Source organism: Temnothorax americanus, unplaced genomic scaffold, assembly GCF_048541705.1.
Source record: "Temnothorax americanus isolate GAGA-0224 unplaced genomic scaffold, ASM4854170v1 Scaffold5, whole genome shotgun sequence".
Lineage (NCBI taxonomy): Eukaryota > Metazoa > Arthropoda > Insecta > Hymenoptera > Formicidae > Temnothorax > Temnothorax americanus.
Genome location: NW_027509657.1, coordinates 2,619,414 through 2,647,102, shown reverse-complemented (window position 1 = coordinate 2,647,102; position 27,689 = coordinate 2,619,414). Strand labels below are relative to the sequence as shown.

Sequence of the window (27,689 nt, the reverse complement as noted above, 5' to 3'; positions counted from 1 at the left end):
CCCAGTATCTTCGTACATCATAATTTTAATGCATCTTAATTTTTCTTAATTTTGTCCAACATTAACTATATTATTATCATATCGTTAATGATAATCATCATATTATTATAAGGATCATATATTGTGAAGACTAGTAATATTTTATATTACGTATTATCATATTTAATGGATAAAGTCTAGTAAGTCTAGTAAAGTCTACTAAATCTTACATTGTTTTAACAGCGTTGATTTTTTGTTTTTTATATCAAGAATAAAAAAACTCTGATAAAAAGAAGAGATGTAGGTACATATACATAGAGAAATATATTCAAAATATTTTTTTTTTATTGAAGAGGTATTAATTATAATACTGTTCCTCTCTTGAATTCTGCAGCAAGGAATATATAAAAATTGATCAAAGATATTATAATGCATGTTATATAAACTATTAACAATTTCTATTATACATTAATTTCGTGCAAAGATATTTGATTGAGATAAATCATTTATAATTTATAAGATTTACATTTTTTGGAGATATAAAAGATGTGAAAAAATAAAGTATTTTTACTTTTAAATACTAATATGGTTCAATTAAGCTTCAATATAATAAAAATTTCTTTACATATAGGAACATTTAAATATTGATCTTTGAAAATGATAATGCTTTATTGAAAAATACTGGATTCCATTTCAACTATTTACAATTTTCTAAATCTTTATCACTCGTGAAAATATATGAATTTGAATAATCAGAATAATATGACTTGACTAAAGATAAACAATCAAGTATTTACATTTCCCATAAATATAAAAAAATAATATGTATAAAATATGTATAAAATAACTGATAAATGACATGATCCATAAATAATCTAACCGTGAACAATAATTAAAAAAATTGTATAAAAATAGCGATTCGATAGTAATAATTAGCGCGCTATGATTAGGAATGTCTGCTAAAATTGATAATCATTTAATCTTTATCACTCGTGAAAATATATGAATTTGAATAATCAGAATAATATGACTTGACTAAAGATAAACAATCAAGTATTTACATTTCCCATAAATATAAAAAAATAATATGTATAAAATATGTATAAAATAACTGATAAATGACATGATCCATAAATAATCTAACCGTGAACAATAATTAAAAAAATTGTATAAAAATAGCGATTCGATAGTAATAATTAGCGCGCTATGATTAGGAATGTCTGCTAAAATTGATAATCATTTAAATCGCCCCATGCAGGCCCAACTCTGACTTTTACTGGCAATGGCACAGTAAGTTGGCACATATTTTCCATTGAATCTTTAATTATAACAGCAACTTCCTTTAAATCTGCTAAATTTACCTAAAGTAGTATTAAAAGATTATTTATTTTGCATTTATAGCAAGCATCTTATAAGACGCCATAAAACCCGAATAATTTGAACTCGCAGTAAATACATAACAAATCGATAGTACTTACTTCGTATAACAATTCATCGTGTAACTGTAAAACTAAATAACCACCTCTCTGTTGCAAGTTGCTTCGTAATCTGCGAGTGGTGTGCACCTCTGGAAATACTATAGCCGAGTCCGGAAAGTAACTTCTTATCTTGTCCTCTATACTTATCATGGCCTTTTTGACGATGTCCGCGGCGGAACCTTGTACCTTTGTGTTTATAGCTTGTCGTTCTGCTTGCGCTAAAATTCAACGGATACGCAGTTTGTTAAAATATTTAAATCGAAACAGCAAACAGAGTCCAATACGTGACGATCAATAATCACCTCTCGTAGATGATTTTGTACTTTTTAGATCCGGAAGCTGTCTACGTCTTCCGAGTAGGGTTGTCACATATCCATCACGATGCGCTTCTTCTAGTACGTCGTTTAACCATTTATATATGCCAGGATATGCGCTCATAAAAGATTCTAAAAATTCTTGAGCTTCGGTTTCACTTATGCACAGATTTTCAGCCAATGATTTTACTCCCATGCCGTAAATCATGCCGTAACACAATTGCTTGGTACGCTGACGCATTTCATTAGTTACCTACGTATTCGGGTAATATAATTAATAAATGAGTAAAATGTTTAAAAATAAACGAATTGTAAACGGTATACATGAATTTTCGTGATATGTTAATTATTACATCAGTGAATACCTGTTCTTCTACTACATTATTCCATTTGGCAGCGATGTTTTTAAAAATGTCACCCTGCTGTCTCATGATTTTGCACAATACCGAATCTTGCGAAAAATGCGTCAAGAGGCGCAATTCGAGTTGACAATAGTCGGCGGATAGCATTATGTTGCCCAAAGCTGGTACAAATGCCATTCTTACGCTTACGACGAGATTATTGTCTACGAAATTAAAATCCTTTGGCACATTCTGCAAATTTGGCTCGTGCATCGAGACTCTTCCTGTCACCGTACAAGTGATACAATTACCACGAATACGAGAATCTTCTTGGGCTAGGTTTAGCAACGGATAAATCATCTATAGGCAAAAATATACACAGTAAAATATGTTATTAAATCATTTTTTTTCTGTATTCTCTGTTTCTTATATGTTTTATTATATTTTCACATAGCTTTAAAATTTTTTCTATTGGAAGTAGAAAAGCACGAATCTCTCTCAAGAAACACAAGAAAAATTCTTGCATTTAAAAATATATATATACAATAGGAAAAAATATTAGCTTTGTAAGCAATATGTCACATGCACATCAAGTAAATCCTTCTACTTATCGTATAATTACTTTTGTTCTCGTTGCATTTAATTTCCGCCAGGAAATCACTAAGGTCGATATTGGATTATCACATTTTTCCAAAACAGCCTTGCTTGTACTGACCTTTTTATCTTTATATAATCCTAATACCTACATGACACGTACATATTTTGTATAATGTAATATGGATATTAAGATTATATAAAGACGTGTGTAAAATGTATTTTATATATATATATATATATATATATATATATATATATATATTTTTTTTTTTTTTTTTTTTTTTTTTTTTTTGGTTTTTTTTTAACGAACCTGTCCAACTTCTTTGGACGATGAAAAGTTAAATTTTCTGCCTGCCAATTTATAAGCTTTTGTTTCTAAAGACACCATTTCATTTGAAATAACCAACGACAGCTCTTGTAAAGACTTTAGATTCACGCCAATACCTGATAATTCCATACAAGCTAAAGTTGTCATGATTTTCATTTCTACTTCTGAAAATGAACATTAATGGTCGTTATAAGGTAGAGAGAAAGAGAGACATATGTATCTATGTAATCTCTATTATACCTCTAAACGTATAAATTAGAACAGGATTAAGTTCTTCTAATTTACTCGTGACATTATCCATCATGTGCCACGTAAGGACGGCTTCTGCTGCTGATCTAAACTCGCCTGGTAAAGAACTTCGCACATCCATCCCAGGACCGGCATAGTAAGAAGATTTTGTACGTTTCATTATAAAAGTCCCTTGTGGAAAGTATTGCACTACCTATTTAGAATTTGATGGATGTATTGTACGTAATTTTAAAAATTACGTACAATTATTACTATTATTATAGCATTAATAATCTTTCTCAAGTCGACATTTGTTTAACAATACATTTATATTACTAATCCTAATCTTTATTAGATTATTTCATACAGGAAGACGTAACTAAAATCTCACCATTTCGTTGAAATTTCTTTCGAAATCATTGGTATACAACCAATGTGCAATCACGGGATCAAGAAATCTACATTTGACAGTGATTCCGCAGCATTGATACAAGAGTTTATATACATCCTTTATCGCGAAGCATTTTACGTACAAAGTCGTATCGTAAAATAATTCTTTCAACAGAGCCATCTGTTCTTTTCCGGAGACTTTTGATTCTAGAACAATTATAATATTTACATTAAATCTAAAATAATGATAATTTGTAATTAAAAGGCATTAACTGAAAAGACATGACATTTCTATTACCTTGTGAATTACTGAAGGAGACATAATATGCAATATTACTTTCCCAGGATATTGCAACGCCGCGAATTTCTTTATTCCCATGCGCATAACTTCCAGATCTTCTGAGTCTTCGTTTACCTTCTGTGTTAGAGGCACAAATCTTTGAGCCTATGTTATTTGTATTATCTATATATGTGTCACAGTGCAAGGCTAACGCGATATTTCGTTTCTTTAATACTTCGCGTTTGAACAGATTAAAAGTCGCTCTGTTGTTTGCAACTTTCACGATATTCAACGTATTCCAATCTACCGTTTCGTTCAACAAATCCTTTTTCTTATCAGATGATATATTTTCTGTCTTTGATTTGATATCTTTATTCAAATTATTCGATTGCGTCTCATGCTGCTTTGTTTTCAAAGTTGATCTCGTTGAATTGTTTGTCGCCTCATCTTCGGAATTATATACAATGCTGTCTATACTACAATTCGCAGAAAGCGATGCATTTGGTGGTAAAATTTCCTTCAACTTTGGCTTCACTTTCCGTTCTTCTTCTTTTATTTTATCCCCCACTATGTCATTCGGTATTTCTTTTATAGGAGAATTTAAACGATTGTTTATTTCCGTTATTGTAACCTCGGGGAGTTTCTGAGAACGCAGTTTACGCATTTTCTCCAACGTCGCCCTCGTTCGACTTTTATTACTGCTAAAAGGAGATTCGAATTGCTGCGAACCAACGACGAAGTCATCCGAGTCGGATTTATTTGAATCCGCGGACGTCTTCCGTTCCTTTTTGAAAACGATTATATTCGCCACAGGGGAATCCACTTTCGTTACTTTTGACAATTTCCGTGGCGTTTTCCCCTTAAGTGCGGCAGTACGTTTCTTAACATCCGCTTTATGCACGTCGTCTTTACTATCTCGCGCGCAAGTTTTCGTATTTTTTAACGTAATAGACTCACTTGTGTTAACAATGTTTCTAATTTTAGAATTACTGTTTTCTTTCTTGGATTGCATTATATTTTGATCTTGCTGCACTATCTGTTTCAGCAATTCGGAATTATTCCACGAATCGTTACCCCACGACAATATGCTGTTTTTGGTTTGCAAATTAGACGCGTCTATACCTTTCGCATTATTTTCTCCACACAATTGCACATTGCCGGTATTTGAACTCGTAGATTGTTTCTGTAACGCATCCGCGGCATTTGATTCGCTTGCGAGTACTTTCGAATCCAATTCCGTTAAATGCGCGATATTCATGACATTTTGCTCGAGAATATCGCACATTTGGGTGTCAAGATTCAAACTGTCGTCGAATAGACTAGGACTTCTTGAGTAGGACGGTTTAACATCTTCACTTATAATAGATGCACTTTCGTCTTTGTCAACCAAATTCTCATCGTTATTCTTTATCTCATTCGTGTTGGAATTTTTTAACTTTTTGTTAGGTATATCGTTAGCAACCAAGTTGGATTTTTCTAAATTTTTGCTACTTCTCTTTATCTTATTGCTATCATCAGTCGCGGGAGAATTTTTCTTTTCTTTAGGCGTACCTAGTGGTTCATCATTTGCTATTATATCGGGAGAACTTAAGTCGAGAAACATAGACGAATCTTCGTCATCTTCTGAGACTTCAAGCGGCAAATCAGCTTCATTTAAATGTTGATTGTTCAATTCAGTTACTTCTTTTTTGTCCAACGCGTCGGTTCCACTGATTTCTTCACATACGTCAGGTTTTGGATTATTATCCTTTTCACTTTCGTTATTCACAAGGTTTCCGTTCGCCAAACTTTCTATGGATGTTCTCAATGTCGTAGATTCCAAGTCCTTTATATTCAAATCGGTCTGAATATTTTCCTTTATGTTAGACGTATCTTCAGCATTTCTAACATTTACTTGCAGAGATCGTTCATTCTGCTCCCATGGCATCTGCTCTAATCCCAACTCTTTCTATAAATAATCATTATTTTATTGCAATGACCGATAAAGAGGGGCGTATTATATATTTATATAAAATTTAAAAATTATATATTATATATATATAAACCTGAATTAATGTCCGCGCCTCTCGAACTAATAAAACTGCAGCTTGTTGAGGTGTGAGACCATCTCTTCCAGTGACGAATACTGTCCTCATTTTATTTCTCTTTTCCACTTCAAACGCATATTCTCCCTCACATTCTTTTTCGCTAAAACATACGCAAAAAACACCTAAATATAATAAGGTATAATAAGTATATGATCTGTATTCATATACTAGATTTGACGCTAAATATGTATATGATCCTAAGCCCGATTACATGCAATTTTTACATGCAATTTTACATATCCATACGAAAAAGATAATTTATATATAAAAGGTAGGAATTAATAAAATTCGTACCTTTCAAAAGGGAGAGCAGTGTAAAGCGCGCGTTCGACATTAAGTTCATTAGCAACAGCCAAGTCTGCTACGGTTTCTATTCCCTGTTTATATAGGCTCCTTGCTCGCAAGCCGTTTAACATCGGCAGACGCAGCAAATCTAGCAATTCTCTGCAGACGCCGAACTGCAATCTCGTTTGAAATTGATTCACCAATAATTCCATGCAATCCCAACCTAATTGCTTGCAAAATTGCGTGACCATACCTAAGATAAGATTGATACATGCTATAGAAAATTTGCTGCCCGAATAATAAATTTATCATTATTAATTTATTCGCTTTATTCGGTTTACCCGCGTACGTGGCGGCAGACTGCTGTAAGGTTTGCAATACTCCGCGACAGCACCCGTATTTTTTACAAACCGCATGAAGTGGCATTTCCTTCACCAAATCGTGTAGCGCCAATGCGCTGTAGAATCTTCTATGTATATTCAACTGACACGAAGCATTCTCATTAGCAAATCTATGGATACCAATTCTAATACTTCATGTCTTCCGCATTTAGAATAAGCAAATTCTCAATTACCGATTTTCCAGGTTTAACGATTCCCCTGATAGCTGACAACACAAAACGCTCTTCTACTCCGACGAGTTTTCCAACTCTGCGCTCGCTTTCGGACATAGCGTTCCACAATTCGTGAAACGTCATCCAATCGACAGTTCCAATTTGACATCCGGACGAGAGTGGAGTTACCAAATATATTACGTGCAATTCGGTGTCCAAAACGAAACACCTTCGTGCTTTCTGTAATTCTTCAAACAGAAACAATCCCTCTCTGGGAGGTATAGACGCGGCCAAACATGCTTTCCCAAGCGGCGTTGCTACCCACCTAGATTCCCGCTCTGTAGTTTGTAATCTGTGCAAATAATAAAATTATATAAATTAATATTTTAAGAAAATCATCAAGTGATGTATTTAACTTCACGAAGAGAGTTATAATGGTTCAATTACACTTACAATAAAAATTCATTATCTAATAAGAATTTCATCGCTTCATTGGAAAATGTTCGCACGTCAGACTGTTCGTTCAAGCTTAGCAAAGTACAATTAATGTACAGTTCTAAATCTTCGTATGTATATAAAACTTCGCTAGCTACTGCTTCCAAGAGCGCCCTTATTAGCAGCGTGGAATCATTGAGACAAGATTCAATTGGATCCAGAGCTGCAGAGAGCAATGACGTAGCTGCATTGCGTTCATTCGGTTTACATATTAGTATACTTTCTCCTGGAAATTATAAAATTTTCGTTATTATTACATTTATATTGTTAGTGATGCGTGATGCAAGTACAAAATAATTATAATGCATTTCTATGCATTATTTCTTTCATACTTTTTAAATACATCTTTCAGTTTAATACAATCAAGACGACTTATATCTCGTTCATTCATTATATATTCTGATATTTCTTACCTGCGCTGTCTTTCCCCATACGACCAGCACGTCCTATCATTTGTTTGTAAGTTAAAGTATTCAACGGACTGCCACCAAATAGAGGTGATCTTATGATTACTCTTCGTGCAGGTAAGTTTACTCCACTACTTAATGTCGACGTTGCTATAAGAACCCTCAAGGATCCCGTTCTAGAAGGACAATATTAAGTATAAAAATCCGTAAAAGATTTATCAGTCAAATAAAAACATGATTATCACCTGAAGGATCCTTCTATGATATCACGTTCGTCCATTGTGAGTCCAGCATGATGAAACGCAACGCCGAACGAAATCGTGTTTTTTAAAATTTTGTCTAAACCACTTGGACTGCGTTTTAATTGTTCCAGAGTTTCATGGATTAATTCAGGAGTAATTTCTTTCTTCAATATCTCACCAAGCTTTGTATTTTCACGACCTATTCACAGATTGAGATTAGAGGGGGGAGGGAGAGAGAGAGAGAGAAAGATTTTGTTTTTTTAATTGCAGTTTTGTGTTTAAAATAAAACGAATATATTACTATACTTTATAGAGAAAAGAACGAGACAATAAAATCATAAACAAATATAGAAAGCACTGATAAAAAAGAAAAATCTATATTTATTCGATCTGAAGCAGACCTAACTTGAAGAAAGTTGCAGCAATTTGTTCTGCCAATTTCTCACACCATTTCTTTGTGGGACAGAAAATCAACACACTATGACCGGCGCCTATTGTCTCAATGCAAAGCTGTAGAATATTATCTACATCTGTTTCTAATTCTTGCAACTCTGACAGTTTTTTGACAAGATTCAATTTGTTATCATATATATTTGCTTCTATCTGTAAGTATAGAAATGATCTTAAACAGTGATCGGAATCTCTCTAGATTGTCTTCAGCAAAATACAATCTCAAATAAACAAAAATAATTTGTATACATTTTCAATACATTTTTACCTTGCAATATTCATTCAAAGGTATGGGCCGAAACTCAGTCTTGTACAGCTCCGCACCCAACCAGTTGGCTAGCAGAGGTAAGTTAGGTAATGTGGCTGACATACCTATCAGTTGTATATTGATATCATCGTTGCTGAAATGTTAAATTGTAAATGACTCCCAGTTACGATTCAAGTTTCAATACAGTCGGCAAACTCACTAGACAGTCATGTATTTCAACTTGGTCAGAAGTAGCTCCAGGAGATAGCCGCGATTAGGATCACCGAGTAGATGCAATTCGTCTATTATCACAGCTCCTAAGCTACTCAAATCGTTTTCCTCCATCAAACGATTCACCAAAGAATTCGCCTTTTCTATAGTGGCTATTGCAACGTGGGTAGCAGCAAATCCTCCGGGCGGGACGTTTCCTCCCATAAATCCCTCCACTCTTATCCCACTGTCGGACAATAAATCCTGAATGCCAAATTTATCAATTTACTTATAAGGAATATCGTGCAATTTAAGATATGTGCGTAATAATTTTATTTCAATATATCTTACTTGAAAGTAATACATCTTTTCTCTAACGACAGACACAAACGGCAGGATAAAGATCACTTTCTTCTTCTTTTCTAGAACGGTCTTAATTAAGAGGACTTCGGCGACAAAGGTCTTTCCTGCGGAGGTAGGCGCGGAATACACGAGATTCCTTCTCTCTTGTGTTACTAGACGATTCGACAAGCACTCCATTTGCCATGGGAACATGCGTTCTACCCCACGGGCAGTGTATTTCTGAAAAACAATATAATTATCAAAATCATTGAATTCGATTCATACATAAATCTAAGAATACTGTTTATATTATACAAAACCACAGAAGTATTGTACACTCGTATAAATATAAAGTGTCAAAGAATTATAAACAATAGCAGTTATTTTAACTATTCGATGAGTCAGTAATGTCAAAATTATTTAAAACCAAACATTGAAGAATTGTGGCAACTTAAAATCTAAAAAAAAAATATAATAAATATTGAATCTTTATTTATGTCTTTTAATTTTTATTTGATTAATTGCAACAGACCAACAGATATTCAATATTTCAAAATTTAATAAATATCTGTACTGACGACACATTATTAGAATACTTAATTAATTTAAAAATTTAAGGAAAGTTATGACACGTACATATCTAATAAATATTAACACTTATTAAGCGTACTACAACGCAATACCTGCAGAATATTTGGCGGCAGGCCCCACGACGCCAATTTACAACGGTCCTGAGTGCAAAGTGGCGGAGACGAAATAACAAACTCCGAACTTTCACTGTCGTACGTAGCATTAACGGCCGATGACGTTCTGACTCCACTGCTACTTGTTGCATCTTGCGCATTATTGGAAGACTTATTTTTACGGAGAGTACCCTGAATACCAGATCCATCGCACTTCTGTTTATTGTCAGCTGTGCCGGGACGACGTTTCTCCTTCAAATTGTTATCAACATTCTTCTTGTTTATTTCGCGAGGACTCCGATTTCTTTGGGACGGCAAGAGCTCGCTTCTTCTCGGAGCACCGGAGGCCGAGGATAAATTTCTTCCGCTGTTGAACTTAGGAAATGTAATACTGTCCTCGAAATACTTAACGAAATCAGACGCGTTTTCTCCTCCTATTTTTTTCGTGCCGGAGTTAGACAGCTTCGGTTTATCCAGATCGTTGTCCTTGTTCGTGAAGTCCGAAAGCAGCGAGCTCGACTTGAAATATTCACCCAGATCACTGACGTTTTCCTCCTGCAACGGGGCTTTACTTCCGGCTTGCTCTTGTGGGATTTGATGTCTCTTTTCGATGTCTATGCAAGCCAACAGAGTTTCGTCGCCGAAAGACTGCATTATTTCCTTGGTCAAGTGCGAGTCTTTCGGCGGTTTTAACCGAGGCGATTTAAATCGTTTTGAGAGCGAGTGCTGCCAGCTGCCAGCTGCCATAATGGTGCCATTACATGGAGCGCGGAAACGCGGAAACGCGGAAGCGCGGAACAGAATAGTAACTAGATTCCGCGTTTCCGCGAGTTGAGTCCCGCACGTTTGAACGGAAAAGCGGAATCCGCTATTATCGTGTATGTATGTATGGCTGCGTTTCGATATTCACTGCCACAGTACTTAACGCAGCCTATGTATGTACCCTGGCTTGCATATAAGATATACTTCATAATAACCATCAACATGATGTTTGGATCTATAATATTATACTGCCACTTTTATTAAATAATAAAGTAATCGAAGAGTATGTGTAAAAGCTTTTTTTTCAATGTGATTAAACAGCTCCGAAATTTGATGGAGTATACTGTATCCGCGTTGACAACGGATTTTGACGCGTTCGTTCCGCGAGTTTGTTTCTCCTTATATTACATGGAGCACAATTTGCGCGGAAAAGCGGAACAGTATAGTGACAAATAGACATTTGTATTCATTTCTTAAAATTGTGTTCAGTTAATTCATTGCAATTTTTATTAATATGCTTATCTTTTCAGCTTATCTATTGAATACAAGCATTTTAATCAATAAATACCGTTAAAAATTAATATTTTATAATTCTCCGTTCCGCTTTTCCGCTCAAAATATGCTCCATGTAATATAAGGCATTCAAAACAGACGGAACGGATCGACGGAAATCTAGTAAATTTTGTCTTCCGCGCTTCCGCGTTTCCGCGTTTCCGCGCTCCATGTAATGGCACCCTAAGGGTGCCATTACGTTACACGGTGCGCGGAAAAGCTGAACAGTATAGTGACAAATAGACATTTGTATTCATTTCTTAAAATTGTGTTCAGTTAATTCATTGCAATTTTTATTAATATGCTTATCTTTTCAGCTTATCTATTGAATACAAGCATTTTAATCAATAAATACCGTTAAAAATTAATATTTTATAATTCTCCGTTCCGCTTTTTTTTCCGCTCAAAATATGCTCCATGTAATACAAGGCATTCAAAACAGACGGAACGGATCGACGGAAATCTAGTAAATTTTGTCTTCCGCGCTCCATGTAGTGGCAAGTGGCACCCTAATCCGCAGTGCGCATTTATTTTGAATCCACGTGCGCTACGAGGAAGAAGACGGGAGTGCGCGATCTTCGTTCATTCTTCATGACCCGTGCTTGTAATCGTTGTGTTTGTGTGGCATGTGGCATCTCGTACGAGCATTTAAAACGCAACGCTAAATAAATTAATTAATTGTGGATATATTAATGACAATATCGGTGTTATGGATGTGGATTTGCTTAGACCGGGCACCGTGCCGATCTCGCCGGACACGATACTGTGGTTTGAGTTTCTGTTGAATCCTTCGTTGTTGCAGAAACACCTGTCAAAACCATTCCCGGGTAAACAATTGTAGCGCGTTATTCTAATTGCTTGGAATCAAGATATATTCCAGGAATAATATTGAAAAAATATTAGAAACACTTTCGTTATTATTATTAATTAGCATAATGTTAGAAATAGTTCTAATATTAAAGAATATTGAATGACGAACTGTACGTTTTATATATTTGACGAAACCACTCGTGCAACGAATGATATTAATTTTGTATTAAACAAAAGCTTTTTAAATACCATGATTTTCAGATCCATCGCCTACAGACCTGATGATAAAATTTATGACTATTAATTCCGATCAAAAAGAGACTGAGCCAAAGGCGATTGATTCAGAATCCAATGACGTAAAATCCAACGGCACAAACAAATGGACTCACAGAAACTTGGCATTAAAGATACTCTCACTGAAAGTAGCGGCTTACCTCAAATGGGACTTGGATGTGCTAGAGAAGAAGCTACCGCTGCCGATACAGTTGACGTTACTGCAAGATCTGTTTTATATCACTTCGGACATTGTGGTGGAAATTCCTACAATTCCAGAAATTTTTATGGAAACCGCTTCCGACCAGCTCCTGTTTACAATGGTTTTATATCATAGATGGCACCTAAGAGCGATTATTTGTAGGGCTCTCAGCAATAAACAGCCGAAACAACAATTGCTTCACATGTAAGTTTTATTTTTGTACGAATATGCGTTGTTGCAGTACCTTGAAATGATTTTACTTCGTTATAAGCTACGAATAAAACAATCTTATTGCAATCTAGACCAGGTACTCAAGAATCAACGTATGTACCTCCCGGTATAGTAGATGATATTATTAGGAAATTAGAAGCGCACATACCAAGCAGTGTAAGTGCCCTAAACAGTATTTTACAAATGCCCGATATAAAGCCAAAGGTTCTGTCTTTTGACACTTTTCAAATGCTGACCGAAGACAGTACGGAGATCAAGCAAAATTGGGAAAATATGTGCCTGGTGAACATAGACGAGTTTAAATGTCAGGTACAAAATTTGCGAGCTGGATATTACTATTCTTGTTGGAGTTGATAAAAAAAATTGTATGTTATTTTGCTTCTTAGATACATTATGATCTCGCGATGTTTCATTTATTGAGGGAAGAGTATCAAGAGGCCAAATGCCATATTAAACAAGCGAAGGAGTTGTACAGTAATTTTAACCCGGCAGAAAAATTGACATATTGTAAAGTACAAAGAGAGTTTTTAGATGGCTGTTGTTTAGCGTGCGAAGTGCCGATAGAGGAAGTCACGCCTAGTCTTACGCAGCGTTTGCACGCTTCTATCAAAGATCAATACACTGTGAGTATATTTTTAAGCATTTATCATATGTATGTACTTTTGGATACTATATATTCACCACACACGCAAAATCTGCAGAATATATTGCAGATTTTGCAAGCAGATAATGTTTTCAGGGAGATACCGCAGGTTTATAGAGATAATTTGGAGTTGGATGTACAAGGCGGATTAGTTAACAGGAAATTTGTGGTTGCCCGGGATCTTCTGTTGCAAATACAGTGCTTGAATCTGGTTAGAAAAATCCTTGGTGACAATATAGTTCTGGGTGATTATGTAACTGAAATTAAAGCAGCTGGTACGAAGGGTCTGGATATCTTATTCTGGGTAAAAATAATTTCTATTCGTATTTTTTAGTCTCTTTCTCAATCAGAAAATCTCTCTGGTCACTGGCAAAATCATTTCTCTTAACTTTTAAATAATTGAAAATAAAAGTTCAGATTTTCTTGTTATTATTCTGTAAAATAGCTTTTTTAACTTTTTTTGAATACGCATCAATTTATAAATTTTTTAATAAAATTTTTTCAAATTGTTAAATAACAAATTAATTACTAGTCATATTTTGCTATGTGCTAGGCTTTAGATAATGTCTTGGAGAAAGTAACGACTGTGGATAAAAAACGAATTGCACGTTACCTTCTTTATCTTGTGAACACTACTAATATAGAAGGGCTTGCTTCAAAGATATTCAACAATCCTTCCTACACATCGTTATTCGATGAAGCAGAACTCGCTACTCTTCAACAAGCAGCTATTTCCGATGAGATAGAATTACCAAGCTTGTTGCTACATAACGACTGGGGTATCCCATCTGTACCATACATACGTAAGTACAAACTGTTATGAGAAAAAAAAAGAATATTATTAAAGATATTACTAAGACTCTCTTGATGGTCTTACATGTTGACTAAAATTTCTTTTTTTTGTTAAAAATTTATAGAAAACGCGAGGATCGAAGTATTCGAATTGGAACAAAAATTAATAGAGTCCTATGATCCTCATGTAATTCGTGAAACGTTGATCCACCTGGACGGAAAACATCGAATAAAATCGTTATATCATATAAATGGTTGTTGGGAGTTACCCATTCCATTGCAGAGTGTAGTAATGTCGCTCTCCAGGGGCTTTATCCAGGATTATTCATACGTCCTGCTCGCGAAGAGTCGAGAATTGGTGACTTCTAAAAACTTCGACGGTGCCATCGAACTGCTCAAGATATTGGATAAGGAGCTACAGGAGCAAAAAAGCGGTGGCTCGCTGGTCTTCAAGCTGTCAAAAATAGTGAGCTGGGAATGTCTGCTCTTCGAGATATGGAAGTGTTTCCAGGCTTGGCCGGTGACGAACGGTTGTACGTACATGAAGAATTAAAAATGTTTAGGAAAGAAATGGCGAATTTGTAATAGCTCAATATACAAGTACGATATTACTTTTCAGGTGATGTGCAAAGTATGATTGTACGGAGTAAACAGTGCCTCGGTGCATTACAAGCGTCCGATCAGCTGATTCCGCGACAAGAAATAATAGAATATTGTACGGTCTTTCTTCTAAATATGGCTGAATGGGATTATCTTACTAGTTTGGAGAAACGCTGGAATTACACTGAATTTGCAGCTGCCATCAGCACCGTTTGCCAGGACATCGTTAAGTACAAAGGAACCCGCAAATTTCCACGGGACGCATGGGATATGAGTATGTATTTTTATTAAAGTCACATACAAAATTTTTTTTTTAAACTTTATGTTAATTTGATATAATGTTCTCAGATTAATATTTTTTCAAACGCAAGTTTTGCAAATAGTCTAATTGTGTGTATTTTATATTAGAAAATAATAAATAAACACTAAAATAAGTTCTATCAAATAAAATCATGCGTTTTCTCTTAGTTTTAGCCGCATTTGGTCCCGGTAGGGATCAGTCACAAAAACGTAGCAGTAGTGGCAGTAACAGCGGGAGTTCTTCATCAAGGGATGTTGCCACTGGTATTGCCCATACATTTACTCGACTACGGGAACCTATGGTCCTCAATGTGGTGATATCATTATTGGGTCGTTTGCACAATGTCTTGCGCGACGAGTCTAGTTTGGAATTACACACGCAGTATCTATCCCTTTGGCCTGCCGGAGTACCGAAGTACGTTTATCATATTACATATTTACTGTAGTTTTTACAAAACTTGTAATACATATTACGTATCCCTAATATACATCGACAATTTCAAATTTGAATATTAATATTTAATATTACTAATGTATTTTTCGGAAGTCAGCGGAGTATTTAATGTCTCAGTGATACAGAAATTAACGTTTACAGTGCAAATTCGTATAACATCAGGCATATTGGAGAACTGTTATTCCAACTGCTGACGCAAGCTTTAAAATATTATCCCTGCAACGTGCCTTGGTTAAGGCTAATGGGTGATCTCAATTTTGGTATGTTTCGTCCCGTCACAAATACAAGTATTAAATATTATTATATACATACTTATATTGTCTTTGTATTACACTTATACTTGTCTCTCCTTTTTCTAGTTCTATTGTACTACGAAAGTGCAATGAGATATTATTTGGAGGCAATCATGATAGCCAGTGATTTGTTTAGTCAACCCATCACATCACGCACGCAGATAGACGATCTAGTTTACAGAAGGATGATCAAGTGTTGCGCTCATTTACAGTGCTACACTCAGGCGGCTGTGCTGTGCCAATTTTTGGAGGAAGTAGATTATTCTCTGGCGTTTAAAATGGCAGCCAGCGATCAAAAGAGCTGCGCCGCGGCTGATGCTATGGACGCGTATTATCATTGCATTTGGGATACTACGATACTCGAGTATCTCATACATTTGCACACGAAACGCGGGGAACATCATAGAAAGCAACTCGCGGTAAATAATTGAATTAAGTCATCTAAGTGTTGAATGGTGTAATAATAGTTGCATAATTATACGAATAACAATCAAATAATTGCTTTAAATGAATATCACACGATCAGATTTCTTTACGTTTTTGTTCTCTTACAAGAATTTCATTTTGCAGATCAAAGTCATCGGTTTGCTGGAATTAAACTCCAACAACAACGAAGAGATCCAAAGAGAAGCGGCCAATATTCGTAAAGCAAAATTTTTGAGAGCGCTAGCGAAACAGTACGTTTATTGAAAGGATTGCCTGAGATTTTTTTAAAATATACATTTATACATACAATATCGAATACATTAGTATGTTGCAATACGTACATTCGTACGCGTTGCATGAATTTTTTACGTTTAAATGTATCCTGCGTTGCGAAACAATGTGTAAAATAAATATGTTGGATTGATCCGTCGTTTCGACCTAAATTATTAGAGAAACGTTTAAACTTCGCGCGGAATTTTGCGCTACGTAAAGGCGAGTTGCTATGTGATAAGTTTATAAATATTCGCGATTTGTTGAATATAGGAGGCATAAATCCCTAAAAAAAACGCCGATACAACGGCCAATCGACATTTGCCGCGACAGCTTCATGATGTAAGGATAATTGAAACATTTGCCCTAAAATACCCCTTCCCTGAACGTCCCATCGAGAACGATTTTGAGGTTATGGTCGCTGATAGCGATCGACGACGGCTCGACGCGCACAAGCCCGATCATTCGTCCGTGTATCTCGAACTGTCTCGAAGTCGCGACGTATATTTTGCTGAGAGGTTAACGGTCGTTATGGCTGCAGCAGATAATTCCGTATGTTTCTCACTCATAACTGAAATCATCCTCATTCGTTGCCGAAATGTCATTTCACGAACGGCGCGTGCATCTGCGACGAAAATGGATTGTTGCTCCGGATCGCGCGATATTCGCCTCGCCGACAATACGGTCGTTCGTGTTGCCACGTATGATACCCCGAGTAACTGCAATCGTGTCTTAGCGGGAGTCTTCTCTCAACTGTGCAATCAATCTTTTTTTACAGTGCATTTTAAATACATTGTTGACGATTTGCAAATTTTTGCAACTGAAACGAAAGTTCTAATTTTTAATTTTCTGAGCAAGAGATGTATATGTTCTAATTAAAAATTCGGACGCCTGTGTGCAATTCTCCTTACAATATAAATTATGTAATTTTTTTATAATGCAACCTCTCGCAATTTGTTTTTATATAAAATATATTTTCTTGTTGCGCAAAAACAAAAAGTGTTTAATACGTTTAATTCCGCAGGTCATAAAGATCAACAAGTGGGACGGGTCAGCCGTGAAAAATGCCTTGGACGATGCGGTCAAGGACGTACTTACGAAGAAATATAACTACATAGAAAATTTTAGTCTCCTCGATGGAAGACTCTTTCTCTGCGGAATCGCTGTTACAATAGCTATCGTAGCATTGTTGTGCGATTATTTATATCCATTCCCTGCCTCCAAACCTGTTTTAATAGCCTGCGTCTCTTTCTATTTTCTTCTAATGGGGCTCTTGACTGTGTATACGTCGTACAAAGAGAAAGGCATATTTGTAGTTGCAATTCAAAGGTGAATTTATATATATTTGATGATTTATAATTTATAGGACGTCTCTGTGTTCTTATCGCTTTGGTTCTTTAAACTCAATTTTCAATGTGTTACAGAGGAAAGAATCAAAAAGTCATATTTAATACTGAATGTATAATAGAAATATGGATTTGTAGAATTGCATAAAATGTCAATCTTTCTCGCTTTCAGAGATCCAGCGGGTTTCAATCCTGACATGATTTGGGAGGCAAGTTCCTACTTAAAGAAATACGATGATAAATACAATTTGGTGTTGTCAGTCAGGAGCGCGTCAACGGGAGTCTTTAATGAGACAAGCGTGACCAAATCTGTCGCGAATTTCATCGATGTCAATGGTGTGGTGATACCGGAATTGATAGAAGTCGTAGTAACGACCATGCATGACAGTCTGACGTCGCAACGCAAGGAGAAGTAGCTGCGTTTTGAATTCTAATCAGTAAAGCTTTTTTCTCTAAAACGATAAGTTTTTTTCCATGTGAAATTGAGCATATTCGTTGCGTCGCAGTTCTTCGGTCGTATTGAGATGTATGCAGTCCACATTTCCAGTCTCGTGTAAGGATGTAAATAACACGTAAAAATAAGAAATCAAGCATTTTTCATTCATGTATTACAATTATTAATAATACTATATTCGACACCTGAAACAAGAACATGTATTACAAACCTTTTTGTAGAGCATTTATTACTCATCCCCAACTTGCAGAGAGGCCGCTGATAAAATTGTTCTAATATTTGATATTGAAGAAAAAACGAAACTGAATTGGTTTTTTTTTTTTAATTTTGATTCGAAAAACCTCTTATCAAGATATATTTTAATAATTTTGATGAATTTTCGAAATTCATAAGACGTGTACTCTATAATTCTTGCTATGTAAATGTTTTGTCTCAATAATTACTGATTTTTTTAGAGTATCTTAAAAGATGCATATATGATGCATATTCCAATTCTCGCTTTTCTATGAGAATGTAACATCTAATAATTAATAGCGTGTTTTAATTATCGACTGGTATGGAAGTGTATGTGGCGCCTACTGTAATCAAGTGTATCGTTTTGTTGTCAAGTGCGACCGTTCTCCTTCTGATCCGTTTCAGCTAAATTCTATCGACAAGTGATCCGAATAAACTAGTTCTTCTACAATTTTAAAAAATGACGACACTTAGGCCTTTCACATGCAATGACTTGTTCAAATTCAACAACGTGTAAGTAATTTTTAAACGAGTTTCCCCTCGTCTAACCTAAAATTCAATTGAACGATAATTATACCGATTATGCCAAGTATTATGATTATATTTGTCATTTTCAGGAATTTGGATCCACTCACAGAAACAGTATCCTTTTGCCTGATCAAAAATTGATAATATATCATTATTTTATCTCAAGTTTATTGAATCATATTAATCGTGATATAAAATTTGATAAATTAAAGATAATAAATTCTTGGAGAAAAATTATTCCAAAATCACCTCGTTCGTAATGAATAATTTTACGTGAAATGAAATAATTTTATCCATAATAAAGTGGAGCATTGTCCAATAAGTCAAGAAACTAAAGTGTTTTTGCATTAAGAGTTACGTTTCATTGAAACAATTTATATTCCTTGATTTTTCACATTTCTATTTAGTACGGCCTTTCGTTTTACATGCATTACCTCTCACACTGGCCGGAATACATTCAAGTGGCAGAATCTCCGAGTGGGGAAATTATGGGTTACAGTAAGTTCGTTTGATCCAAGTACGTTCTTGCTAGTAAAAGCGTGAGTTTATTATTTAACGTTAACGTTTTATTATTATTTGAAACCATCAAAGTCATGGGAAAGGCTGAGGGTCACGGAGAAAATTGGCATGGTCACGTAACAGCCCTCACAGTTTCTCCCGATTACAGAAGGCTGGGTCTCGCTGCGATGTTGATGAAGTATCTTGAGGACGTGTCAGAAAAGTAAGCTCCAATTTTTTACCTGTCATAGCTTGTCGATACCCCTTGTTATATGTATATACTTTTTTTTTATTTAAATCAGGAAACAGGCGTATTTTGTGGACCTCTTTGTTAGGGTAAGCAACAAAGTGGCTATTACAATGTATCAACAATTGGGGTACATAGTATACAGAACTGTGTTGGAATATTATAATGGGGATCCAGACGAAGACGCATATGGTAAAGGTTCTTTAAGAAATCTAAAATAAAACCTTTATATGCGTGAGATATAATAGATGTTGTAATAGATCCTATTTCCAGACATGAGAAAAGCCCTGTCGAAAGATGTGAAAAAGAAATCTATGATTCCACTAACACATCCTGTGAGACCGGAAGAGGTAGACTGAAGCGTTGAGCTTCTCCTCGCATTGACAAAAACTGAAAAGTAAATTATACACAAATTTTTTGTACAAATTATCGTGAAATTAATGAGTACGTAAGAAATATATATGTACGTTAAAAATTTAGAACGAATCTCATAGTGACTTCTTTACATTTATCACAGAATATCTAATGTTCTTTTAAGGTCCTCCCTTTTATCAGCATACTCTAGTCTCTCTCAAGTGAGATAAAAAAATAATTCGACAATCGTTATCGACGTCTGTAAAATTGTATTAATGTGCAGTTTATTTGTTCCTCTGTACAATAGTACACAATGTTTTCCACTTGTCTCGCTCGTACCTTTTTCATACGAATAAATAATAAATATAAATGTAAGATGTGAGATAGGCTCGGTAGAACGCGATCCAGATAGAGCTCGATTGTGTAAATTGCTAGCTGCCTATTTTGATTCTACTAACTTTTTTAGAAACGCAAGTCCGTTCTCATGATATTTACACGAATAGGTGAGTGTAATACGCGTATGATTCCCTCAACTACGTCATTATACACGGGTGCTAATCACCCACGCAACAGCATTCGATATCGCTTCGATATATTATATAAAAAATTAAGGACAAAATGTCGTTCTTGCATATCTTTGTACTGCTCTTAATAGTCTGAGGTTCGTATTATTCGTACAAACATTCACAGTGTGCTAAATGAAGCCGAGTATATGCGCGCCTAGTCCGTACAGTCCGTCCATATTTTCAGATATTTAAAAGAGATCGTGAAGACGCCTGAGATTTTTTTAGACGTTCTCCAGACACCTCGCAGAGATCCTTCGAAAATCGAGACCCGCTATTCCGCTCGGGACAGACACATAGTAATCTCGAAAATTACAAAACCGTAGAAGTCTTGTACGTATTGCACGAAAGCCCTACTTTCAGCTCATAATTTGTAACCGCTAGAAGGAAGACGTTTACTAGTTACGTAGGACACGTCGAACGCGAGTACAAAACTTCTCTCTTTCTCTCTCTCTCTCTCTCTTTCATTCTCTCATTCTCTCGTTTTCTATATATATATATACACATATATAGACGACGCTATAATCGTTACGCATGTTTAATACACAGTGTTGCACACGTATTACGCGTAGGAACGCAATGTTAATTATATTAAATAGTAAATTACGTTCCCGAATTACATCTATTTGGTCGTGAACCTGTAAAAAAAAAAAAACCATGTAATCGGTTATACCTTAAATAAATATCAGATACGAGACTAGCTGTTATCAAAGTTAATATGAGTATATCGGATTTTCCTCTGTTTGTTGATTGATTTCGCGAGAAGCCTCACATACAAGAAACAAATAGACGTCCGAAGATATAAGAGAGAAATATAGTCAATTTCTTTTTTTTGTCAATCTTGTAACATATGACTGTTAAAAGAAAATTATCTTTATCTTTTCTTTCTTGATTTAGCTCTTCTTTTCTTGCCCGAATATATCACAAAATCGAACTTAATTTCGAATAAATTGAAATTATGAAATATATAATTTCAATTAAATTTCTTAATTCTCACGCACGACTCTCAGATCTGCATTAAATCTAAACTCTCAATTTCAGTTAAATTAAAATGTGACAAAAATTAATTTATTTTAACAAAATAAATTTAAGTAAAATTGATTTTTATGTCCGAAGTAGAAACGCAACAAAAACTGTTGGATAGAATTAGAAACAATTGTGTTATGAGTTACGTGTTATGACATAGCGATAGCATTCGTGTAGGTTTGGAGGTATTTCGTTCGACATCGAAAATTGGGAAAGAACGCATCGCTGTGTCATTCGAGAGATATACTCCTAAACATTTAATAACTTCGATTAATATATAATACACGACATGGGGTGAATACATTTCACTATTACGTATATTTTACGCATTCTTTTTCGTTCCTGTTGTGTTCTTAATTTGATATATAAATACGTAGCAAAAGTCTCAGCGTACGTAGCCGCGGGATGAAACTATTCGATGTGTAATCGCGCATACTAATTAGGCAGTGTTACAGATCGATTCGATTCGATTTCAGCCGCTCCCTAAATCACCAGCACGATCGTTCGTGATTAGTTCTTGCGCTAAGTATTTACACAGATACGTTCTTATATAAGCTTCGATAGTAATTTGCACATATGACGTAACGTAAACATGATTCTAATGCGTCTGACTGCGCGTTTCGTAGAAAAAAAAAAAACGACCGCACATTGCAGTGTACGATACTAATACTGCACTGTTACGCTGCCTTTATACAAACAACAAAAGAAAATATGCATCGTAATCAGATCTTCGCGCGTATCAAAGAAATATATTCCCATTATCTTTCCGAAAAATTAACGTGACCAGCCTTTTTATTAAGGTCTTTGGTGATCCGGCGTCGATTTCAATATGTCAGGTTGAGTTGGAAGACAGCTTGAACCTGTAAAAATAAAATTCATTAAGCACTGTTTTTGTATAATATTAGTTAGTTAATTGCTGGTTTATTAGACAGAAAACAATTACAGATTTATTAATTTTAACTTTTAATTTGTCGTTTGTCTACCAAAGAAATTAATTCTGAGAAGAGATCGATCGTCAACATTTATGACACAAGAAATCACTGATCAAAAGTGGCTATTTCAAATCAATATTCACAGTAATTTTGTTTCCTTATTTATCAGTCTCCGAAACAATCCTATATAATTATAATTTTGTAATACGTTTAACGTTAAGAAAACAGAAATCTCTCTTTCACCGACCAGTCGCAGGTCTCAGAGTGGATTTGATGGATCGGTGTGATCCATTGCGTGTTAGAGTATTCATTTGTGGAGTGCCCGGTAAAGCGTGGCCCAGCGCGTTCATATAGTCGGCGATCAATAACGTTATCTCCAATATCTGAAAAACGTTATGATGCCGATGGGTGAAATAAATATTTTTCTAGTAGCTTCCCACAACGTCATAATTATACGTACTTTGGGTTTAGAGAGTGCGAAAAGCAATTTCTGCTCGGCCGCACCCTCGTCCGGGCAAGCGACGAGCATGAAATCGTCCAAACAACCGCCGAATGTTACTATATTTGCATAATTATACCGGCACATGACAGCCATTGTTTGTAATTCAAGCAACGTTACACTGTCCTCGGACACTGCTATCCAGACCGTTACAGGTTCGGTTTGCTTCAGCTGAATGAAATTACTTTAAGTAAAATCAAATCACACGCGCGTATATAATCATAATTATATTACACTCTATTATTATACAATCATCTTATATAAAATATACTTATATAAAATGTTTGTAGCATAAAATTTGTGTTATTATACCTTCGCTTGATACAAGGTAGCTCCGAAAAAAGGCCACTTTCTGGTACATGTGAGATATATACGAACGCAATCCAATACGCTACGTCCTTTTAAAGCGAGCCACTTTTCCTGTAACTTCTCCTGCAATTCCCTGAAGGAATCAAAATAATTTGTTATAAAACAGCAAGAAATGACGATATAATATTTACATAAATATGTTCTCGATATCGAGTTAAATTATCGATCGTTTACCTCAACTGATCGGCGGTAATGTTGGCTCGATAGCGTATTGGATAAAATTTATCCAGAGCTTGGAGTACGAGATGATGCGGATTGCTTCCAGGACCGCTGCCGCGCGCTTTATCATTGTTGTATTCTCCAAAATCGATCTATAAAATTCATTAAACAATCTTACAGAATAATGATTTGATTAAATTATCCTCGACGATAATTAATATGATAAAACGTATATCTACAATTATTTAAAATATATGAAAAACATGTACTATATGTATTTAACGCATACGAATCATACCTGTGCCATCAACGATGCCAGTTCAAAAGCGAGCTCACGATTTAACGGAAACTTTCCTTGCACAACTTGTTGATTCACTTGGTAACACAGCAAGAGCCTCTCCTTGTCCGTTTCCATTTTAGCAGCTTGCCGCCAGTAGCAACGAGATTTGTATGTCAATTGTATCACTCTAGTATTCTCGAATTTTCCCGAGCCCTTCTCTCGTAACGCTGTCTCCCACTTCGAGATAATGTCGCACAGCTATAACATAGTTTGTACTAATTGTAAGTCTTAAAGATTGAAGTAAATAAAAAAAGTTTCATTTCCATTTAAAATTTTTAATTTTGTAAATTTTATTAGAGATACAATATAAATTATATTAATCCCATTAGTATATTTTTAATATTTATTTACTAATGATTTGGTATATTTTTTATGTGAATAGTCTCAAATAACTTAGTGTGAAAAGAGGGATTTCGCGCGATTTCAATTTTCACGAACCTTCGCTTCTGGATCGATGAAATGCTCGAGATCCTTTTCGATCGGGTCATCGCTGAATAGCGCGAAGCCGGACTGATGAACGTCCCTACAGCCAATCTCTTGATTCAGAGTATTCAAAAATTCCTCTATCGTGGTACTACCGTCGAAGCTCACGACTTGATAGGTGCCGTTCAGAAAGTGAACTGGTATGGCGTGCGGCAATGAATGATGGTACGGATTTTTCATTAGTATCGACAGTACTTCCATCCTCGACGGCTTCACTTCTCTACCGCCGTTCTGCAATGTTCGTTCCAAGGCTCTCTCGCAATAAGCCGCGTACTTGCCGCATTCCGTTCTGGTATAACACAACGCAACGTGATGCAAGGTAAACCAATGCTAATAAAAATTGGAGTCGGATCTATCATTGCAGAAAAGTGTTTTTATAACTCGTTTTTATAAACTTTTTATTCAACTCGTTGAATCAATTAAAATAGATATTCCATTTATCGCAAAGATTATATCGTCGGAATAGCTTCAGCAATGCACGTAGGAAAGTTTCGAGTTCCGAGAGTTTTGAATTAAGCTAAGATTCGTAACGAAACCTTTAATTATATACTTGCTGAAAAGGAAAATGTATTAAAAACTTATATCCATCTTATATCTGCAAAAAATGAACAAAAATAGAATTCATGGAGTCTTGCAAGCCAAATCTCATCTCTTAAAGATCTAATACTTTTATTGGAAGGCACTGCCTTATAAAATTCTTCGTTGGGGAATTCCAAAATGGACTTTAAAATATATTTTTATGTTTATCTTGTGTAATATAATAAGTCAGAGTAGCGCAATTGTTAGAAACTGATTCTCCTTCCTAAAAGAAACTTTTTTTCTTATTTTCCCCTGCAATGATCCGAGAGAGAAGCTTTTTCTTCACATTACTCTCTACAATGATCGATCCGCTTTTCGACCGGCTCTCACTCACTTGCTGTCGGCGTTTCTCTGTAGGTGCAGTTTCAGGTACCATAGTAGCCGATTGTTCTTGGGCAGGAAGAGGGAAACGGCGAGCGCCAGGAGCTGCCATCCCTGGATAAGCACATACTGCGCGGGATTAGTTTTGCAGTCCAAGATAGTGGAGGTCGAGTGGCCCTGCGTGAGCGGAGGACTGTGAGAAGTCGAGGCCGTTGATTGCGCGTCCGCATTTTCACCGCTGCCATTTGCCGCGGGACTTTGCGTATCGCAGGTGAAGAGCGATTGCGTGGCGCAGAGGAGGAGCTGCTGCAATGGTATGCTGGCATACTACTACGTCCCGGCATATAACTCAGCCAATCCTAGTATATTACTTCTCGTCGTCAAAGGGTAAACGCGACACGTTTTACACGAGTGACGAAATGTCTCGACATTATGCCATTTTACTTATTTTTTTTCCAGCTATTTATTACTTTTATTATTTTCTCGATCTATCATTTTGTAGATGGATATTCATTCTCCATATGTATGCATAGATACTATTTCGATCGTGATATATACTATGTACATTTTTAGAAAAATTAGCGAATTAAAAGAGACTGAGGCGAAATTAATTCTGTCAAATCGAATTTCTGCCCTTCGAGAGAATGCGAGGATTTGTTTAAAGATTCTTGGTTTTCTATAATATATTCCTTTCTATTCTACCCCTTGTGCCATTCTTCTATCATATCAGTGTTGCATGTGTTACGCACAAGTGATCAATACAGATAATCTTGCTAAATTTTTCAGTGCAACAGCGATTTTATCTTTTTAAGAACTTGAAAAAATTATTTTACATTTAATTTTCTCAAATTCTCAAGATTAATTTTTTCCATTTATTTTGTGAAATAATTAGCAATATAATTTAAGTGCACAATGTGGAAAAAAAGTCTCTAACTTTTGATTCATTAATTCTTTTTAAAGTAAAACTGTAATTCATTTTAAACTAAAACTGCTGATCTAATAAGAGTAAGTTAAACGAGAGAAGGAATAGAAACCAAAAGAAAAAATCTAAAAAAATCATCCCACGATCTCGAAAATTAGAAATTCGTAATTTTATTTAATTAACCGATTTATTACACGACAAGTCGATTCCTCTTTCTTATACAAAATTTGCACCACTAAAAAGTAAATTTAACTTCAATTAATGTGCTTCGGTAGTAGTTAGTTAGTAGATAAGCACGAGAAATCGAAATTTCACCGCACAACTCTACGTGTTAATCGAATAAAAAAAAAACGCGTACTCGGCATAAACCCTCAAAAATTGCATGGAAATTAAAATGTGTCAATGAGAAAAGCTCTTAAGGCCACGTGAATCTACCGTACCAACTGTAAAGCGTTGCGTTTACGTTCGTTGACATTACATGAGACGACTGAGGCTCTTTCTTCACAAGTTTACGTATAGTGATGCAAAATTCGGGACAACATGTCCATATACTATGTTTCCTTTTTTTCCAATAAAGTTGAGAGGAAGGATAGACAGAGGGAGAGAGAGAAAAAGATAGTAGGGAGGAAAAAGAGAGAAAAGAATTGGAATAATACAAGAATTCAAAAGTTGTCTGTAAGCTGTGTAAAAGATATCTGATATCTGATATTTAAATCGCTTTTTAGATATCTTTACAGCATCTTGATGACATTTTTTAGAAGCTTGTATTGTCTGGAAAGGGGTATAAAGGATTATAATAAACTTTACTTGTTAAAAGAATCTAATTCGACGATAAATCTAAGTCTCTAAGCAGCATTCAAACAGAGAATATCCAAGTAACTCTATATTGCAGCTATTATAAAAAAAAAGGAACTCGTGTGAAAAATTAGAAAAAAAAAGAATTTAAAAATGTTTCTTTCTGTATGTGTCCTCATGTACACCAACATACCATTCTGCAAGTGTGTGTGTGTGGCGCGGAACGTATTTTGACGCATCTCTCATTCAGAAAAAAAATATTACACTTTGTTGTAACGTACAGATTTAACGTAGATTAAGCGTGAGATTTAACAGACGCGATCGATAGACATTCACATAGATTATATTATGATAATCGTCGAAATATGTTCGGCTCACATGGGCGTTAGGGTAATTTGATCGGGTATGATGTATAAATATTAAAGTATATGATAAAAAGTAAATGAAACTTAACACCATCGTGATGCCTAACAGAATTATAAACGCATGCGATTGA

At 35.3% G+C, this 27,689-nt stretch overlaps 5 protein-coding genes across 15 annotated transcripts in view; 3 read left to right on the top strand and 2 right to left on the bottom strand.

The window, feature by feature from the left end:
* Positions 1-4: 4 nt before the first annotated feature.
* Positions 5-10,691, bottom strand: Dnapol-theta (DNA polymerase theta). 3 transcript variants are annotated; one of them, XM_077418323.1, is made up of 21 exons: positions 9,937-10,691; positions 9,263-9,493; positions 8,922-9,175; positions 8,723-8,855; positions 8,406-8,607; positions 8,008-8,203; positions 7,769-7,938; positions 7,314-7,581; positions 6,882-7,212; positions 6,649-6,790; positions 6,317-6,560; positions 5,981-6,122; positions 3,954-5,883; positions 3,657-3,862; positions 3,278-3,479; positions 3,020-3,201; positions 2,735-2,854; positions 2,137-2,472; positions 1,760-2,024; positions 1,458-1,675; positions 6-1,340 (listed from the first exon to the last, which is right to left on the bottom strand). In XM_077418323.1, exons 1-21 carry the CDS (start codon positions 10,681-10,683, stop codon positions 1,203-1,205), a joined length of 6,657 nt encoding a protein of 2,218 aa, XP_077274449.1. In that variant the 5' UTR covers positions 10,684-10,691; the 3' UTR covers positions 6-1,202. The 3 variants fall into 3 exon arrangements, with proteins under 3 accessions (XP_077274450.1, XP_077274449.1, XP_077274451.1); XM_077418324.1 differs by lacking the exon at positions 2,735-2,854 and having other exon boundaries at positions 5-1,340; XM_077418325.1 differs by lacking the exon at positions 9,937-10,691 and having other exon boundaries at positions 7-1,340; positions 8,922-9,158; positions 9,263-9,397.
* Positions 10,692-11,848: 1,157 nt separating this feature from the next.
* Positions 11,849-16,698, top strand: Ints8 (integrator complex subunit 8). Of its 3 annotated transcripts, none has more exons than XM_077418318.1 (12): positions 11,849-12,077; positions 12,322-12,739; positions 12,838-13,075; positions 13,153-13,389; positions 13,468-13,713; positions 14,071-14,212; positions 14,327-14,734; positions 14,821-15,075; positions 15,270-15,516; positions 15,697-15,815; positions 15,915-16,267; positions 16,419-16,698. In XM_077418318.1, exons 1-12 carry the CDS (start codon positions 11,960-11,962, stop codon positions 16,536-16,538), a joined length of 2,901 nt encoding a protein of 966 aa, XP_077274444.1. In that variant the 5' UTR covers positions 11,849-11,959; the 3' UTR covers positions 16,539-16,698. The 3 variants fall into 3 exon arrangements, with proteins under 3 accessions (XP_077274444.1, XP_077274443.1, XP_077274442.1); XM_077418317.1 differs by having other exon boundaries at positions 13,963-14,212; positions 15,718-15,815; XM_077418316.1 differs by having other exon boundaries at positions 13,963-14,212.
* Positions 16,699-16,937: 239 nt separating this feature from the next.
* Spase25 (Signal peptidase complex subunit Spase25) lies at positions 16,938-18,554 on the top strand. Its single transcript, XM_077418321.1, has 3 exons — positions 16,938-17,096; positions 17,569-17,873; positions 18,063-18,554. Exons 1-3 carry the CDS (start codon positions 16,959-16,961, stop codon positions 18,304-18,306), a joined length of 687 nt encoding a protein of 228 aa, XP_077274447.1. The 5' UTR covers positions 16,938-16,958; the 3' UTR covers positions 18,307-18,554.
* A 145-nt stretch (positions 18,555-18,699) lies between these two features.
* On the top strand, positions 18,700-20,337 carry Naa20a (N-alpha-acetyltransferase 20 A). The gene is made up of 6 exons (XM_077418322.1): positions 18,700-19,091; positions 19,196-19,220; positions 19,514-19,604; positions 19,698-19,827; positions 19,907-20,043; positions 20,125-20,337. Exons 1-6 carry the CDS (start codon positions 19,039-19,041, stop codon positions 20,208-20,210), a joined length of 522 nt encoding a protein of 173 aa, XP_077274448.1. The 5' UTR covers positions 18,700-19,038; the 3' UTR covers positions 20,211-20,337.
* Positions 20,338-22,412: 2,075 nt separating this feature from the next.
* Positions 22,413-27,689, bottom strand: part of LOC143904066 (uncharacterized protein CG43867) — a 59,593-nt gene continuing 54,316 nt past the window's right edge. For 4 of the 7 annotated variants that reach the window (XM_077418298.1, XM_077418302.1, XM_077418301.1 and 1 more), the window contains exons 14-21: positions 25,490-25,782; positions 24,532-24,865; positions 24,052-24,291; positions 23,769-23,905; positions 23,538-23,667; positions 23,187-23,396; positions 22,974-23,109; positions 22,413-22,654 (exon numbers count right to left, since the gene is read on the bottom strand). In XM_077418298.1, coding sequence (XP_077274424.1) covers positions 22,590-22,654; positions 22,974-23,109; positions 23,187-23,396; positions 23,538-23,667; positions 23,769-23,905; positions 24,052-24,291; positions 24,532-24,865; positions 25,490-25,782 — 1,545 coding nt within the window. In that variant the 3' untranslated portion in view covers positions 22,413-22,589. Of the gene's footprint in view, positions 22,655-22,973; positions 23,110-23,186; positions 23,410-23,537; positions 23,668-23,768; positions 23,906-24,051; positions 24,292-24,531; positions 24,866-25,489; positions 25,783-27,689 lie in introns of those variants that run through there. The other 3 variants (XM_077418303.1, XM_077418304.1, XM_077418305.1) reach the window with 2 other exon arrangements.